The following is an 18,618-nucleotide window of genomic DNA, read 5'->3' as shown; positions in this document are numbered from 1 at the left end:
CTCAGTATCTGAGTTTTGTGTAATATATACAATGCCATGTTCTTGTGGTAAAACACATTTTAATGTCTTAATTTTAACAACTAGTTTAAATGAATCATCAAATGGTTGCTTTTCTTCTGTTACTGTATAGAATGCCACTGGTTCACAGCCTGGCTATAATTCAAATGTGCTATTAAGTGGCAATTAAGTACATGTTCGTTACTATTTAATACCATATACATCTAAGGAAATGTGCAGTATTTATTCTCCAAAAACTGCAAGTGGGCCCATGTAATATGTTGAAACTGCAGTGTTGTGATTAAAAAATGCAGCAGCCCTTATCAACGCTGAGTAGTGGATTCCATGTCCTTGAGGCAGTAGATCTACTTCAGCTTTTAGTCCAAACTTTAAAGAAAGTGTCCAAATTTCTTAACCCTGTCCCTAAAATAGGTTCAGCATCTTGGATTTTTTTTTTTAATTCAGACAGAGGCCCAGAGCAAATATACAGCTAGCTGGCCTGAGCAGATTCATTCACCCATTGATAGAGTCTTGTAATCATTTTTGAATATGGCAGAACTTGCTCATATGAAAGGAAATCATTCAGCATTTTGCCAGTACTTTAGTCTCATAAACTCAGTAATTAGGCCATTTGGGTGTAGTTTAAGCATACAAGCCTTATGGTTTTACAGAGCATATGGTGCTTCTTGACTGCAGAACTGATGGGCACATATGCATGTAAGGAAATCAATGAGATATATACTGTTTCATGTAGGATCACATAACAAGTTGCATTTCTTCATACTTCATATATGAGTTGTAAAGCACATGTATAAGGTACACTTTATGTATGACCTTACCATACCTTTCTTATGTTCTCTCCTATTAAATCCTAAATACAGTGGACCTGATGGATTGTATTATTTACACATCAGTTAATTACAGTGAGGAAAGATGTATTGTCAAATGCCCTCTGGATCAGATCAAAGGATCATCTAGTCCAGCATCCTGTTTCTACAGAGACCAAGCAGATACATGCAGGATGCAAAGCCTATAAGCAGGTCTTCTTACTTGCTTGAAGAATTCAGAATTGTATCATAGACATGTCATATCCTTTAGTCTAAGATGTTTAGACTTCAACCCATCACAAGCTGCTAGAACACCATATGCCTTTTTTGCTCTAGATAGTGATGGTGGTAAATAGAAGCTTATGTGGTTTGCAGACTCCTATCTTAAGGAGTTACTGAAGTTATACATTTGAAATGAGATAACTGCTAATTTTGTTCATTTATTTAAATGAATTAAAATATCTGATAAAGAAAACACTTAGTTTGCATTATGTGTTAAGCAAGCCATGTTGGGAAGTATGCAAAGATCATAAATAATTTGACTCTGTTTTCTTTTGTTTTTGATCTAGGTCTCTCCTCAGATCCCCTATCCAGTAGCACTTCATGTAAATATTGTTAATGTTCCCCAGCCAGCTGCAGCAGCCATTCAGGTAGATAATTTTAAACATTTCAGAAGTTTAGTTCCTTTTTCATGACAAATGCAAGTCAGAGGAAAATTCCTTACCTCACCCCAAAATAAAATCAGTCAAAGGCAAAATTCTTCAACATAGTTAAAAATTGCAGATCCACTCAGAGGCAGAGCTGTAGCAGGTTGGATTCCAACCTTGAGAATTCCCACTTCCTTTCCACAGCTGAAACAAATAGCTCCACAAGTGATTTTAAAAAATGTGTTGCCATTATTTGAAGGAATTAGGACTAAGCAATTTCCCTAGTTCAAAATCTGAATGCTTTGTTGAAGGAGATTTCTGATCTCAAACAGACACCATTTTTTTAATCACAGTAATTGCTGGTGAAAATGTATTAAATTAGTTCCAGATGAAGGAATGAACATACATTCCTGAGACTGGATTCTGATTTGTTTATCATAGTTAGCAGAGAACCTGTTTTTTGTCTTCACTGACAAAAGCAAAGTGGAATCAGGATGTTTCTTCATATATAATTTAAAAGGTACCAATTGCATTTACAGCAATGATAAGCAGAACACTATTCTAGGTATCATGTTTTCCACTACAATGTCTGTGCAAAAATTCAACAGAAAAGTCACTCTTTGTACAGTGGAGGAGCCTCATGGGCTAATTTGGCTGCAGTTCTGCAAGATGGGAAACCATCATTATTACTGTGACTGCAGCATCCAACTAGGCCTTTATCTTTTCTTTTCCCTTAACTCTTAATTGCAGAGACACTATAATGATGAAGATCCTGAGAAAGAAAAGCGAATAAAGGAATTAGAGTTGCTACTAATGTCGACTGAGAATGAACTGAAAGGGCAGCAGGCATTACCAGTAAGAATGTCACCCTGTGCTTGGATGGAGGGATAGCAGCTTTACCCCAGTGCTTCTCTTTCTTTTCTTTTTTTACTTTCTCTACTAATCAAGGCTCTATGTTTGCATTTGAACTGGACAGTATGTCATAGTCCACACATTGGCTTGTATACATTTGTGTCTTGCCTCATGCCACACTTCCAAATTATAGAAGCCTAGTGTGGTATAGTCTTTAAAGTCTTGGACAGGGAATGAGTAGATTCAGATTCAAGTTCCCACTGAGTCATGAAACACACTGGTTGATTATGGGCCAGTCACACCCTCACAGTGGACCTACTTCTCGGGAATGTTATGAGTGGGGACATATAAACGCACCAGATAAATGATAGAAACAGCCGTCCATGGTTTTATCTTTTCATGATAGTAACAATCAGCCCCCACCTGGTATTATACTGTGCCATGGAAATCTATGTTACTGAGGAGTTACAGTGGTTTACATAATGAAAATGTAGTGCCTCTTCCTAATATTCCCTCCACCCACCCACCCTTTTGCTATATTCTGTATCTTTAACTATGCGGCACCCTTGGTCTGTGGTCCCCAAGCTACTGAAGACACTCCAGATCACTACTTGCAAACATTTTAAGCAAATGTGTCATGTTAATTCCCAAGAATGAGAGACTGCGCTAAAGAGTCTATATACAGTCTCATCTCTGTGCCCACCTACCCACTAAAAGTCTTGGAGTGGTTTTGTCTTTCGTGTTCTAAACCATTGCGTAGCAGTGCATGAGAGAGATGAGCAAGGTGTTTATGCTTGTCTCCCCACACACAAGGCCTGTTTGCTCCTTTGGGGAATGCTCCAAGTTCCTGCTGCCAATGCTGTTTGTGGCACACGTAGGGCAAGTTGAACCTGGCAAAGTCCTGTTTAGTTGGCTTGGGAGACTTATGTTTGTTCTCCAAGTGGTTTGGGAATCCCAGCTCAAGTAATGTCAAGATTTTTATTTATTTATTTTGCATGTTTGATTCTCCTTCTCTGTGGGGAAAATTAAACTCCACAACTGCATGTATGAAACTAGAACTGCTATTAATTCTGTCACTCTATGTATGTATTTTAGTGTGTAATTGTAAAAAATACTCAACTTAATATGGTAACTGCAGAAAATACAGGTGATAGCCTGCAGAGTCTTCTATATAAAATTAATTTCTATTAATAATTAATTCATTTTTTATCTAATCATAGAAAACCTGTGTGCATGTTGGTTTGGCCACTTCTAATTTCTATTTTACATGTTGCAACTTTTTCTCTTGCATGGTCACACTGGAAAGAGACTTCTGTTAATTTGTTCTTCTGCTTTCCTAACCACATTGATTGTACAGCCTTTTCATTGCATTGGTGTAAGCTGTAGTTCTAGGTAGGAATAGGAGGTAGACAAGAGGATGTGGAAAACAGAAAACTAACTCTGCTCTCAAGCCAGATCCACACAAAAACCTTGCTCAAAAATTGTTCAAATGATTTGTGTTTCACCATTTAAAATGTTTAAGGGCTGTAGGTATACATCATTCACAGTAGGGAAAATACTGCTGTTTTCGTATTTCTCACAAAAATAACAGAAAATAAACTGAGGCATTTTGTAGATTTTGGAGGACCAGCCTATGAGTATAGCCTACAAGTATATTGCTTATACTATAGCTATTTGCCTAGTATGCAGGGTTGTTGCACAAAATGAGGTAATGCCTATATGAGAGCAATAAATTTACTATTCTTAAAAAAAAACTCTTGCTGCACTGATGAAAGGAAACATCTTGACAACAGTTTCATAGGCATTGAGTGCTTAGATGATGCAACTACTTTTTATCTTTTCCTTCAACAGCCATCTGACACCTTGTGCAATTTCATTGCTAAGTTCCTTCTGCCTCTCTTTCTTTCTTCCTCCTCTCCTTCCCTCCCCCTGGCTTCCCCCCTCCCTTTTAGACAGAGAATCACACATCAGATTACCAAGGATGGCACAGCACCACAATTGCAGACAGTACCAGAACTAGTGGTAATAGTGCACACATTTCCTCTTTGGGAGAACATCACCACTGCACTCCATCTCCGCCAGTGGATCATGGTTGCTTGCCAGAAGAAAGTGCATCTCCTGCAAGGTGCATGATTGTCCACCAAAGTAACTTCCTAGATAATGTGAAGAATCTCTTAGAATTTGCGGAAACACTTCAGCTAATAGATTCTGTAAGTAGAATAGCTATCTTCTGGGACTTGGATACTAGAGAACTAGAAGCGTATGCTCTTAAGTATTAATATGTTTTCTTATTTACTGTCATTTTGTGGACGATCTGGTATCCAGTAGAAGTAGAAACGAGCTTTCATTGTTGTCACATGCCTTCTGTTTTTCCCCTTTCAGCCACAAACTAAATAACTCCTAAGAAGGTTTAAAGCCCAGTCCTGGGCATGCTGATTTGGAAATAAATCGTATGTTGCATATTAAATATGCTTATACATTTAATTCCAGTTAAAAACGTTCATTTCAATGGCAAAATCAAATTAAAGGTTTCAGTAAATAACATGGAATGATTTTTAATTTTATTCCAACTGACCATACACATAAGCTTTCCTGGATTTCTGCTTTTTGTTTTGTGGAACATACATAGCAGGAACACACTCTTTTCCCAAAAACATCAAGAATCTTCACAGGATTTTTGAAGATACTCTAATGTACTGTAAGACTGTGTAGATTCAAGTTGCCATGGGGAACATTAGAGATAGAAACAAAACATTTATTGAAAGAGATACATTACACCAACATCCTGAATACTTTTTTATTTAAAAATTCTGTTGTTATAAGACACGGGATATTTTTGTATCATAGGATCTTTCCTATCACTGCTTGAGGTATTGGTAAGGAAAGCACTTTGTTGTTTATAAGAACCCACTGTTAGGATGCTTTGCATTTAATTTTTATATATTGGGAATTGTCAATGTTGGTTCAAATCTGGATTGGATGGGGAACAATTATTTTTCTTATTCCCCCTTATTAAAGTTATTGTTCTAGTACTATAGATTTTTTTCTTCTTTTTTCATGAGGAGTCTGTTGCTCTGTCTGATAGATTCCCGGCTTCCCCCATTGTTTCCAGGATCCTTCATCATGGGGTGATCTCGGCAGTTTTGAATGCTCTGAAGAAGCAGACACCTCGCCTAGCCAAGCTCCCTCAGGCAAAACACTTCAGCAAACAGAGGCCAATGTCTGTAGGCCTGATGGACACCCTCTTTCAAACCTGAGCAAAGCCATGTTGAGTCAGGATTCCCTTGCCTTATCAAAAGCCTTGAGTGGCTCAAAATATGGCACAGCTCCGTTGATCATTCTGCGTACAAAGAGAGGGCATCCCAGCCACTTAGCCAGTGACCATAATAAGTCCATCCCACATGCTGATGTCAGCAGCTCAGCTCCCAGGCGTTCCCCTGACAAAAGCCTGCCATTCTCTCCCTCACAGGTAGAGAAAGATTTCTGTACAGATTACTAATTTTCAAAGACAGCAAGGTGTTAACATAAAGAAACTAATCTTTGGAACAAATGACTAATTACTGTTGCACTCATTGATTGCACTCCTGTCTTGAATCCTCTTATGCTTCTTATTCTTCACTGTTGAGTTTAGACTGCCAACAATCTTAACTGATAATTAGCTTTTCCTTGTGTGTCTAATTGTTTGTGATTTTAAAGGGATTAGTAGTTTGTGTGCAATTCTTTTATTTTTCATTCATTTGGCTTTTGAGATTTAACATTTCTTTTTCACAGTATGGTTCCCTGACTCCCCCACAATTCATACTAAACAGACAATAAATAGTATCCAAATTATTCTACAAACTCTACCAATTATACCAAATTATACCACTAAGTTAATAGTGCAGTGTGAAACCATTTGGATGGTATGGGAGGAGCCGTGGAATGTGATCTACAAACCAGTTAGGTAAACATATTTAAACTGTCTCCATCTCACTGAAGTCAATGGGACTGAGTAGAGTGTGTTGGTTTAAGCAGCTTGTTAACTGTTCCTATAAAGTTGTAGAACCTTAGACTTTTTACTACCAGTGAATTTCTAGTAGTTATTGGCCTGATTTACACAGGCCTTTGCGCCGCCCCCGTCACGTGCTAGGGGTTAGCCAGGGACGCACCGTCCATATTGGCCTCACCCCTAGCACGTGACGGGAGTGTCAAAATGGCAGCACCCTGTACACACAGGCGCCGCCATTTTTACGCAATGGATGCTTAGCGTCCGCACATCCCGGCGCCTTTGTGATGCCGCAAGTGCACCATTGGCACCTTGCGGCATCACAGAGGCACCACAAGAAGAACCCGCTTTTTGCAAGTTCTTTTTGTTCCACGATGGAGCCGCACGGTTTTTCCACTGTGGCTCCCTTGCGGAGCAAACCAGGGTGGCGGGAGACTGCCCTTTTTGGGTAGTCTGTATCCCGCCATAGTCTGCAATAGCAGCACTTTCTCAGTAAATGGAATGTTTGTCTCAGTTAAAAAGTACTCTGCCCATCAATTACTTCCTATTCTGTGAAAATAAAATTATTTCTTTCAACAGATAGAATAAGACTTTGAATTTTCTTATTTTTAATAGTGTAAATATATGCTTTCATGCTGCAGAATTCCATGCTCTTTAATGGGCAGATTTCAAGATTCTTTCATAAAAGACTTGCCTTGCATAGGCAAATATCCCATTGAAATTCACTGGGATGAAGGATTATTTTGTTTACATGAATCATTTTGGAACAAAATCTTAGAAATGTGTTTGGATAAGCCTGAACAGAAGAAATGAGAACTTTGATTTGGGAGTATTGCAACCAAATGCAGCACTCTTGCTGCACAATGCAACATTAATAGTGCTAAAGCAATGTGAGTCAGTAGAAGCATTTCTGTTCAATTATCTTGAGATTACTTCCTTCATTTCTCTGGGTTTGCTTTTCTGGATTCTCTTAAAAACAAATATTTGTTTAATCTTATTTAATTTTTATTTTATTGTCTTTGCAGTTTTTGAACACCTCATCCAGCCAAGAAAGTCTGGACCTGGACAATCCTCCTATAACATCTACTCCCCTCTGTACTCATAAAGTCACTGTTACAACACCTTTCCACAGAGATCAAGCATTTAAGACACAGAAGGAAAACAGTGTGTAGGTCCTCCTGTTCTATTCTGTTTTGGTCTGTTTTTCAAATCATAGTTTTGCCATATTATTATTAAAACTAATAGTGGTTGTACAAAGGCATGCAGCTTTATTTTCTCTTTGATCCACAGCTTGTTTGTTTTTGTGGTGCATGTAGAATTCCTCTACTTTATTGTTGGGCAGCTTGACACATGAGCATCTCTACTGAGTGAGAGCTCCTTTTCCATTGATATGAATGAGAGAGAAGATGCATTGAAGTGATTTCATCGTGTCTGAAGCTATGAAGGAGGCATAGGCTCAGGGTATCTGTTTAGAGTGGGGTGTGGAAACTCCTGATGTTAGCAAGCCATTCCCATCATTCCTCATTATTGACCAGGCTGGTGGGAATTGAAGTCCAACACCTGGATGGCCACAAGCTCTTCACCCTTACATTGGATATAGGACTTATTACTTATAGTAGAACCATTTCTACACAATTATGCAAAACTTCATTGTAATACAGATTCACTCTGCATAAACAGACATGGCACAACTTGTTTTAAATAATACTATTCCAGATTAGTTTGTATAGTAATACTAATAATAGTTAGGCCTAAATCCAACTGGTCCCAGCTAAAGTAGACCACTAAATTTATAAGTGTAATTTACCGTGTTTCCAGTGATTCTCGTTGGGGCTACCAACTGGATTTAGTATTTATATAGCCTTAGCATTTTTACAGCATCTTTTGTAAATTCTCAGACATTATTTCAGTAATCTGTACAATACATTTGTAATGTAAAAGCGTCAAGACTCACCTGAAAACCTCATTTGTGGCTTGCAAGGCTGATGCAGTAAGTGGAGGAGCCATCTTTGTTCTCTGGCACTTGCTAGGCTTCCCCAGAGTCCGCATGCTAAAAGTCAAACAACCAGGCAGATGGTCTGTTTGAAGGGGTTCTTCCCTAGCCATTGTTGAAAATGCATTCAGGTCTGTTGAGGGAGCATTTATTATGGTCCCTAAAACTCGGCCAGTATTCACCTTGAATATGCCTTTCTTTCTTTCTTCCCTCCCTCCTTTTAGCTATTGTGGGCTTTGCATTATCCATACGTGTACATTTGTTTAATCACAGCTTTAGAGGGTGGCATGGGTGTGGATCCAATTTCAGGAGAGATGGAGCCTCCAGCCCTGATAGTCCTTCCATTTGGGGAGGGGGTTCCTTTAAGGGGCCTTGGCTTTATGGGCTAACAGGATTAATCCCACCTGGGTGGGTTACCACATTCAAGTAGTAAGGAAGCCACTAAGGGGCATGAGCCTGGATGGATTCCACACTGGGCACTTGAGTTGTCTGTCAACAAGCAGGCAGGGAGCTGCATGTTCATCAGGCAGCAAGTAGATTGTTCCATGCTGGGATCCCAGGCCTCATCTTAGGCTATGCCATATGCAATTGTAAATAATAAAGTTGTGGCCTAATTGTTCTCCAAAAAGCAAAACAGATCTGGTAACTGTTTTCCAGCCAAGCTGTGTTTATTGCATTGTTTTCCTCCTTACCTGCAAACAGGTGCCATTTTGATCATTCCCATAGGGACATTGAGACTGGGGCTTTTTAGCACACAGCTCATTCTTCCAACTATTGTAGTATTCTAAATTAGAATCACAACAATGAAATCAAACTGTCTTCTGTAATTGCTATGCTTTTCTTTTGTCCATATTACAGGCTCAGCTTCAGAACTCCAGCTATCAAAAGATCAATATTGGAAAGCTCTCCAAGAACACCTACTCCATTTAAAAATGCACTTGCAGCTCAAGAATTCAAATATGGCCCTTTAAAAATGCTGGTAAGTAAAAAGAACAGCGATACAAATGGAGTTCCTACAAGGGTGTGCTGTCTGAAAACACGTCTGCAAGAGGGGCCTTCTTCCATGTCCCATCAGTGAGGACAATGTGAAGTGGGATGACATGGACAAGTTCTTTCTCAGTTGTGGCTTCCCAGTTATGGAGTGCAGAGAACCAAAAGACACCAACATTTTTTCTGGTGTCATGTCGAGACATTTTTTAAAATGAAAGCCTTTGAGGTCTAATTTACTTCAAAACGTACATGTACAGGGTATAAAATTGCTGTAGCTTTTAAAGGTGTTCTAATTGTTGGTCTGTTTAATATATGTTTATCTTACTTAAACTATTCATAATTTAACTCTGGAAAGATTTTAAATTGTTTATATTGTACATCACCTTGAAGTCACATGATAAAAGGTTTTAAAGGGAAAGGAGAGAAAAGGAGAAAGGAAAGGAAGATGCTGTAAGGGTCACTTTAATGCATCATTATCTCTTTCTATTAGCCTCAAACACCTACTCATCTTGTAGATGACCTGCAGGATGTTATCAAACAAGAGACTGATGAATGTGGCATTGCCTCTGGTTTACGTGAAAATGGATCTCCTTTGGTAAAGAAAATCAAACAGGAGGCAAGTAGAATCATATTGGCATGTTGAATCCAGCACAGATTGGCAAGAAGTCTCTAACTTGTCACTTACTGTGAAAGAAAACCAACTTACCAAATTGGTTTCAGAAAAGAACTGGCTGCATTTCATTTCTCAGTGTATTATATTATTCAAAGTGATCCTAAATCTTAGAATTTTGGGAGCAATCAGTAATACAGTTGGCCCTTCTTATACACTGATTTTTTATACACGGATTCAAGCATTCACAGTTTGAAAATGTTAAAAAAAGTATACATTTCAAATATCAAACCTTGATTTTCCATTTTTTATAAGGGACACCATTTTGCTATGCCATTATATTTAATGAGACTTGAGCATACATGGATTTTGTTATACACGGGGGATCTTGGAACCAAACCCCATCGTGTAACAAGGGTCCACTGTAAATGACATCCAATGAAGGTGCTTATCAGAGATATGATAACACTATTTCCAACTGTATGAAGCAGCAGTTATTTTTTAAAAGGATGCAATCTTTAAATTACATTGAAATAGAAACTTGAAATTAAAACTTCAAAAATCTAGAAATTTAAATAGTTATATGATCATTTCTCATTCATGTCCATCATAAATATCTATCTTCCATCTACTAGGAATTGAATATTTATAGATTTTAAAAAAATAAAATGAACCATTGAATTCTGAATGCAGTGTATCAGTATTATAGTTTATAGGGATGGACTATTCAAGAACCAATCCATGGTTTTGTGTTGTTGACCAAGCTCAGCTGGAAGGCTTACTTCTCTGCAGGTATGGAAAATGTTCTATGATTCCCTTTCTGCTTTCAGGTGGAGTCTCCAACAGGTAAAGCCGGAAACTTTTTTTGCTCAAATAGTTGGGAAAGTGAAGGTTTGAACACACAGCTCTTCACGTATACGTCTCCAGGAGAAAATGTGCCAGTATGTATTTATGACATGTATCTTGATTTTTGTATTCTTCCCTGCTCTGAAGTAAACATGACCAAGTCATTGTCCACAGACCATACCTGATACATTAGGCCATGTTAGTACATCAGTCTTATATGCAGATTAAGCAGCCTGCGGAAAATACATGAAATTGTGCCCATTCAGTCAACCTATTCTTTTGATTTTATTTATAAAATCACAGTGCTGGTGCATGGTTCATAAGATACATAAAAAGCTGAGGCACAGCTCTGCTTTTAATTGGATTACTGAAGTGTTTGCTGAAATCAACAGAATTATTAGGCAGTGAAATGTTTACTTTCCTTGCCCAGCATCCTCTGTAAATTGCATAATCTAGTTTTTAATATAAATGGGATTAGAACATAATATATCCTGATCAGCAAGTCAATTTAGTTAAGTACCTAAACCAATTTTACTGCTATTTAACTTTCATTTCATGCTGGTATCAGAATTAGCCCAGTGTTCTTTCAGTTTTACTGGCTTGTATGATTCATACTATGTTAGTACTGTTACCTAAAGGATAAGGAAAGACCTTTTTTGCTATGCATCTTCCCATTCTAGTCCCTTTAACTTGAAGATCAGTGCCACATATTTTTTAAGAAACATTTTTGGCATGTTCCCAACTTTTTTTACACATTTTCTCAACCTGTATGTGCAGCAGCTCTTAGCTGGATCATTTCCCCCCATTTAACTGTAGTTCTTTGTGGGACTTCCAGGAGCCCTTTTGTGAACTGAATTACAAATCCAATTTACACAGAAGAAAATCTTGTCTGGCAGTTCTTTCCAGCTACTTCTGTTAGGATGATGTTGTGAATGACAGTACTTTTAAAATCTTGAAGTAACAGTGTTATTTATTTAATCATTAATTACATTCTTCTTCAGAATCTACTTACCAGTTCTGGTTTGAAGATGGCTGCTTCAGAAGAAGAGGACAACACACATAAATTATTCACATTACATAGAAATAGATCATCAGGTAGCCCACTTCAGGTAAGAGTCAGCTTCACTTTTTTATACAAGAAAGAAAAGGAGAAGTTGTACTTGACTAATGACTGAATACAGTCCAGCTTCATTATTAGGTGCGGTATTTACTAAAATCTTCTAGAAGAAAAAAGCCACAATAAAAATAAAAAAATCTAACCTGCTAACATTTGGGTATAAAAGTTCAGAGGTGGCATTATTCTGCAATCTTGAAAAAAAGAGAGAGAGAGACATTTGGAATCATGTCAGAATGTAAACAAAAGAGAAGATGAAGATATTGATATTTTCCCCTTCCCATTATCATTCTTGCTTTTATAGCATTGAAACATTATTAATTATTATTAACCTTTATTTATGAAGCGCTGTTAAATTTACACAGTGCTGTACATGCAATCTTTTTAGTTAGACGGTTCCCTGCCCTCAGGCTTACAATCTAAAAAGACATGATACAGAAGGAGAAGGGAGTGGTGGAGGGAAAGGGTAAGAGGTCCAGCAGTTCCTCTCTACCTCCAAGGCCTGGACCAAGGCAGATGGACTGGAGGAAGGGCCTGGCTTCATAATGGATGGTTAATCATTTTCCAGGGAAAATACATACTCTCAAGTAGGATAATACATATACAGTACATAGCAATACAGGAAATGGTTTGATAAACAGGCACCAAAAGAACATCAAGTAGTAAGCGACAATTATGCAATGCCTGGGAAGGCTTCGCTGAACAGGATGGTTTTCAACTCCGTTTTGAAGCTGGTTAAAGAAGTGATGGCTCTTGCTTGTGGGGGAAGAAGGTTCCAGGAGTGAGGGGCAGCAAGTGAAAAGGGGCAAATCCGGGATGGGACAGAGGAAATCCTGGGCTGGGACAGTAGACCTTGACTACCAGAACGGAGGGCCCTGGTGGGAAAGTGAAGAGAAAGAAGGTCTGATAAGTAAGGAGGGGCCAGTCCATGGAGGGCTTTAAATGTCGACAGCAGGAGCTTATCCTGAATGCGGAAAGGGAGGGGGAGCCAGTGAAAGGATGCCAACACAGGAAAGATGTCAGCACGGTGGGTGGAAGTGATAATGCGTGCAGCTGAACGCTGACAGAGATTAAAGGACGGAGGTGAGAAAAAGGAAGCCCAGCCAGGAGGACATTACAGTAATCAAGTCGTGAGATCACTAGGGCATGGACCAGGATCTTGGCAGTAGAGGCGGAGAGATATGGTCGGATTTTGGCAATATTGTACAAAAAGAATCTACAAGCCTTGGCTGTGGTCTGGATCTGAGGGATACATGACAGAGAAGAGTTAAAGATAAAACCAAGACTGCGGGCTTGCTGGACTGGTTGAATAGAAATGTTGTCCACAGAGACAGAAAAGGAGAGTTGAAGGGTGGGCTTAGGAGGAAAGACAAGAAGCTCCGTCTTGGACATGTTGAGCTTCAAACGCCGATGGCGCATCCACTGCGAGACAGCTGTGAGGCAAAACGAAACTTGCTGTTCAAGCCTTGGAGAAAGGTCAGGGGCGGAAAGATACAACTGGGTGTCATCAGCGTACAGATGGTAGGAAAAGCCAAGAGAGCTTTTCCTACCATCTGCCTTGGCTTTGTCATAGACGTTGATTTCATCCCAGTCCACAAGGGAGGTTAGTGGAAAGCTGTTGAGCTGCAGAATGCAAAAGCAACAAAACCTAAGGTAAGACCTTAGCTTAGTGGTAGCATGTATAAAGTTGGAGGTCCAACCCATAGCATTTCTGTATAAAAATTATAGAATTAGGAAGGATCCCAAGAGTCACTGCCAATATCAACACTGTGGTACAGTGTACAGTCTCAGGGGCTGTACAGACCGCCCCTTTTAGCACCAGATCAGGGCCGCAGCAACAGCATGCCGCAGTCCTGACCTTTCCTTCCCGTGGCACACAAAGGGGCCGCAGAAAGGGCACCATAGCTACCGGTGCTGCAGCTTTTTGGTGCTGCATCATTTAGATGCAGTGTCAGAGGAGTGCCATGATGGCACCTGCCGTGTGGCATCATGCCAGCCTGGAGGCGGAGTCAGGGTGTGCGTTGTGTGGATGCCACAACTCAACTCCACCCCCAGGCCGACCTTAATGGCCGGTGTGTACACCTACTTAGTTGATATAACTACACAGGTTCATTAAAATATTTATTCATGTAGATATAAGAGAGTACTTGGTGGGACAGAGCACATGCCTGGCCATTCCTGTTTCCCACAGTGGCCAATGAAATGCCTACGGGAAGCCCACAAGCAAGACAGAGGGCCTTTTACCACTGCTGCTCTTCAGGAAGCACTGTTCAGAGATGTGCTGAGATCTAAAGGTTATCATTTTAAGAAGATCAGTTTATTTCCCGTGTTCTTGTATTTGTATTGTATGAGACAATGAAAGACAGTTTCACATGCCAAGAAAAGAATAATGCGAGTTAGATGACATTTTAAATGTGTGATTTGGAAGGCATACAGAATGGTAATTTACCACAAGCTTTTGTAGCTGCAGAGATAAATTGGACAACAATTGCCCATATGGCCAAGTGCACAAGAATTTATTTTTAAATTACTTGTGTAGAGCTGAGCCAACAAAATATATAGACTATTTTATTACTGCTATTTAGGCAAATAAGCACATTAGGACCAATTATTCCCTGAGTAAATGAATTAGAATTGTTTTATTACCTTCACTAAAAATTTATTTTATTATTCTTCACTAGATTTTTATTTGTTAAGCTAAAGCTGATAAATGAGTGTGCTTCCATTTCAACAATTTGGGAAGCTGGAAAACATGGGGTTGTGAACTTGCGTATAAATGTTTTGATCTGTGGATGGGCAGAGTCAGCAAAAGGCTGCAGTCATAGAACCTAATGAACGCTGACCATCAGGCCATTCAGCTGCTAAGCAAGAGCAAGAAAGTGGGAATAGGGCATGATTCTGAAGCACATGCCATCTTGTGTCTTCCTTAATGCAAAATGGTGAGGAGAACAGCATTGTTTCTCAAAAGGGAAGCGCTTATACAAGCTGGATTTTCTTCCCTTTCCAAACTGTTCCAAACACATCAATTTTGTGATTGTGCTGCATGTTGATGCATGAATTGCAGTTTCTAGATTGTGGTCACTGTGCTTCTTTATTAGGCCACCCATTGCATTATTCCAGCTTTACTTTTTCTAAGGCTGTTGTTACTCTTGAGGGCAGTGACTGTGTAAGTCAAGTTTCCCATAGTGCAACAAACCCTTCCCATCCCCAGGGGTTGTTTCTCCCCCTCCTATGAATGTGCAAAAATGTGGACACTCAAGTCCCATATTATTCAGTGGTTGGTGACATGCACACATCTGTGAGCTTGTGCTGCCATTGAAAAATAGAATCATTAGCAAACACACTAATCTGTGGATAATGGCGGGCCCACTATATTTCTTTCTCTGGAGGAGCAAATAAAACTTGGGATGAATCCTGTTTTGTTGTCTGGTCCAACATGTGTGTACATAGTGGATGGTATTTCCTAGTTTTTAGTTGTTCAGGGTCCTGGCTGCAGATGTCATTTTGAATGATCAGTTTGAAATGGGGCAGATAGCTTGGAATCTGCTTTGTTTAAAGCAGGAACGGGGATCATGCAGTCTTCCAGAATTGTTGGAGTGCAACTCCGGGCAACCTTAGCCAACATAGTTAGTGGTGAATGAGACATGCTGGGAATTCCAGTTCAGCAGCATCTGAATCCCCACTTTTTGCTTAAAGCTTCTCTACAAATTCTGTGCCAGAAGATCTAGAAGCCAAGTTTTCTCCATGTAAATCTTAGAAATCTTAAACACTGTTAACTGAACAGAGCCTGTGACAGGCAGGAGCCATTTTGTTTTCAGTAGCTTGTTTTCATTGTAAAACAATCTTGGTAGTGTTTTGCTAATTTGTATCTGTTCAATGCAATATTTTCAGTCACTTGTGTAAACTAAGTGCTTATGCTGACGTGAGATAAAATCCAGATCTAATTAAAAAGTGATTCCTATATTTGAGTGTACATGGAAACAATCATTCTGAATTCACACTGCCAGAATAAATGATAATTTGTGTATCCAGATTTGGGATTTGAAACATACATTGCATATTCACACACTTGTTTTATTGAATATTGCCTTGCAGGCAAGCTTCATGTTCAAATCAACCTTTACAGGGAAGGGGGCGGAGGAAAGCACCTTTGCTTTGCCTTTACTGCTCTATTTTCCCTAGAGGGTTCACTTTTATTTAAAGTGCTTTAACTGGATATCCCAGTTAAAGCTTTGACAGTTTGTTTACTGTTCACTCTTGCCTGGGGCAGTAGAAGGCACGTTACAGGATAAGTGAGATAATTGTGTGGCCAGCAGAAGGATGTGCTGGTAGGATTATTGATGTAACAAAATGAACTAAGGGTGATACAGCTGAAAATATATCATAGTTTGATAAGTATATATGAAATTAATATAAACCTATAGAAGTTGCTTTTCTTACCCATAATTTTAACTTTGAAATAGCTAAAGTAAACCTGATGTGAAACAATAAAATCTGTGGCTTTAGAAATATTTCCATTAAGATTAGTGAGAGACAATCTAACCAAAAGGAAGTAATGACCTTATTTATTTAAAATTATTTACAGTATATTCTGTTTTCAGGGCAGCGTACAATAAAGCAAATTTAAATAGTTGTATATGTTTTAGACTGTATATTAATTTTTACTATCAAACAAGTTGAAACAGATAAGCCATATACATGAGCCTCAAAGGTTTTAATACATTCCATTGGAACCAATGGGATGGGAGTCACAACCAACTTCTCTTTGGTTCCTTGTACTATACCTTCGTTTTTGTGTACAGTAGCTTCTTTTCTTGCATGTCAATGACAGTTTTGTCTGTGGAGCAATGGTAGCTTGTGATATGTACACTGGGTCAGATGAGGCCACTGCTTCTGAGTGGTAGTCTCAAGGGGCTTGTATGAGAAGGACCAAAATGACATAGGGATGCCTTTGTGGACTGTTCACGGATGCTTGTGAAAACTAAGTCCCATAACATTACTTGGAAGAGAATGTAGCACATGTAGAAAGAGGCTGTCACCTCTGAAGAGTGACTAAGGCAGCATTACTCTCCCCAGATATTTTTGGACTGCATCTCCCATTATCCTTCATTGCTGACTGTGCTGGCGAAGGCTGCTAGGAGTTGCAGTCCAACAACATCTGGAGAAGCATTCATTCCCCAGTCCTGACCTAAAGATCTGAAGCTTCTGTGCAGTGGTTATGAGAGCTGCTTCAGACTTTAGCAAAGTTTGATTTTGTGCTTGATGCTTTGTCTTTTCTTCCCAAGCATCTGTTGAGTTTGCATTTGTGTGCAAGAGCCAGAGCTTCCTTTTAACCTGACCATTGGCAGCACAGGTGCCACACTGCTTTTGTCACATTGCTGGTGTGAAAGAAGTAACTTGGGGGGGGGGGGTCTTCGTTGTGGCTTTCCTCTTTTATACCATGGCTTCTTCAACATGCATGCTTTCTTTTATATTGTTTTAAGATTTATGCCACACCTTTTTTTCTGACTCATCAGCACAACCAATAGCCACAACACTGGATTAAAAATTCTTGTGTCAGGGTATGTACCACAGAATCTGTATTCACTCCTTCCCATGAGGGATCTCCAGTGCAACAGGCAAAAGAGCCCCTACCATATATCTTCTTCATGGTGATCACTCATGTGAGGGGGGACAGGAATATCAGGCTACCACTTCTCAATCGACAGGAGGGTGGACCCCTGTTGATCCCAGTGTCTGCTTACCATTAAGTTGGGTTTATTATGCCCCATCTTTTGCAGTTGTGAATACGTAATAGTTACGATGATTAATTGTAGGTTACATATTTGTAACTGCCCAACAGGATTTTGCCCATGGTTTGGGCTTGTGTGAGTTGAATTTACTAATGAACTATTATGCAGAGCTTGAGAAAGTTATTTTTGGAATAGATTTTCCAGAGTCTTCCAACCAACACAGGCATAAGATATACTGCCTGAAGGATTCTGGGAGTTGGAGTCCAAATAGTGACTTTCCTGAGCTGTATGTATAAACTTCTATGAATGTTAGAGAAAAAAAACTACTTTGAAAGGGGAGGGGGATCATGATCTCATCTCTGCATCATGCATAGTGGAGAGCATTTTCCAAATCAGGCCAACGTAGGTCTAGAGGTGCCTTTCACAACTGCTGTTATAAATCAACAGCCTTTGTTTATACAAGAAGAGAATCCCAGAATGTTGATATAGAAGTAGGGTGTGACTGTCTCTGGTTGCTATCAAGTCACAGTGTGGTTGCAATGAATTTTGATCCCTACCCATTTCTGCATATTTTAGATAATGGAGGCAGGCCGCTGTTATATGGTATCTTATCATGAAAAGAAGAAGGCGAGAATCTCTTATAATTTTCTGTTTTCTTCAGTATATTTTGTTTGCTTTTTCATGTAAATAATTTTGCCTTTCCTTTCTTACCAAACTACTAGACCCAACGGCAGCTAGCAGAATAGAGCTTGGGTAAGGTGTTGTTGTTTTTAACATTTTTATTTTTTGACAACACCTCCCAGAATCTCCCCGCCAGCATAGCCACTGTCATTCAGTTGATGTGTGTTCAGACACATTTGTGAGAAGAAATTGGGTCCAGAAATATAGATAGCAGTCACAAATGCTTCAAAATGTCTCTTGAGAGCTGAATATCACTCAATAGAGGTTATTGCTGAGGAAGTACCTGTTGGCCATGTTGGTGAAATTTAATGGGAGAGTTAGGTCTGGGGGAGGATACATTTCCT

At 39.3% G+C, this 18,618-nt stretch overlaps 1 protein-coding gene across 2 annotated transcripts in view; it reads left to right on the top strand.

Annotated features, from left to right (window-relative positions):
- The window catches only part of MYB (MYB proto-oncogene, transcription factor), a 42,067-nt gene that overhangs the window by 20,182 nt on the left and 3,267 nt on the right, over nt 1–18,618 (top strand). Inside the window, exons 7-15 of one of the 2 annotated variants that reach the window (XM_042446551.1) lie at nt 1,394–1,474; nt 2,222–2,326; nt 4,276–4,533; nt 5,436–5,792; nt 7,334–7,476; nt 9,160–9,280; nt 9,782–9,907; nt 10,732–10,842; nt 11,749–11,856. In XM_042446551.1, the coding sequence (XP_042302485.1) occupies nt 1,394–1,474; nt 2,222–2,326; nt 4,276–4,533; nt 5,436–5,792; nt 7,334–7,476; nt 9,160–9,280; nt 9,782–9,907; nt 10,732–10,842; nt 11,749–11,856 (1,410 nt within the window). The remainder of the gene's footprint in view (nt 1–1,393; nt 1,475–2,221; nt 2,327–4,275; nt 4,534–5,435; nt 5,793–7,333; nt 7,477–9,159; nt 9,281–9,781; nt 9,908–10,731; nt 10,843–11,748; nt 11,857–18,618) is intronic. The other variant, XM_042446552.1, reaches the window with a different exon arrangement.

Source organism: Sceloporus undulatus, chromosome 1 (assembly GCF_019175285.1).
Source record: "Sceloporus undulatus isolate JIND9_A2432 ecotype Alabama chromosome 1, SceUnd_v1.1, whole genome shotgun sequence".
Lineage (NCBI taxonomy): Eukaryota > Metazoa > Chordata > Lepidosauria > Squamata > Phrynosomatidae > Sceloporus > Sceloporus undulatus.
Note: the sequence above shows the minus strand (reverse complement) of the source record. Positions and strands in the feature narration are given on the sequence as shown.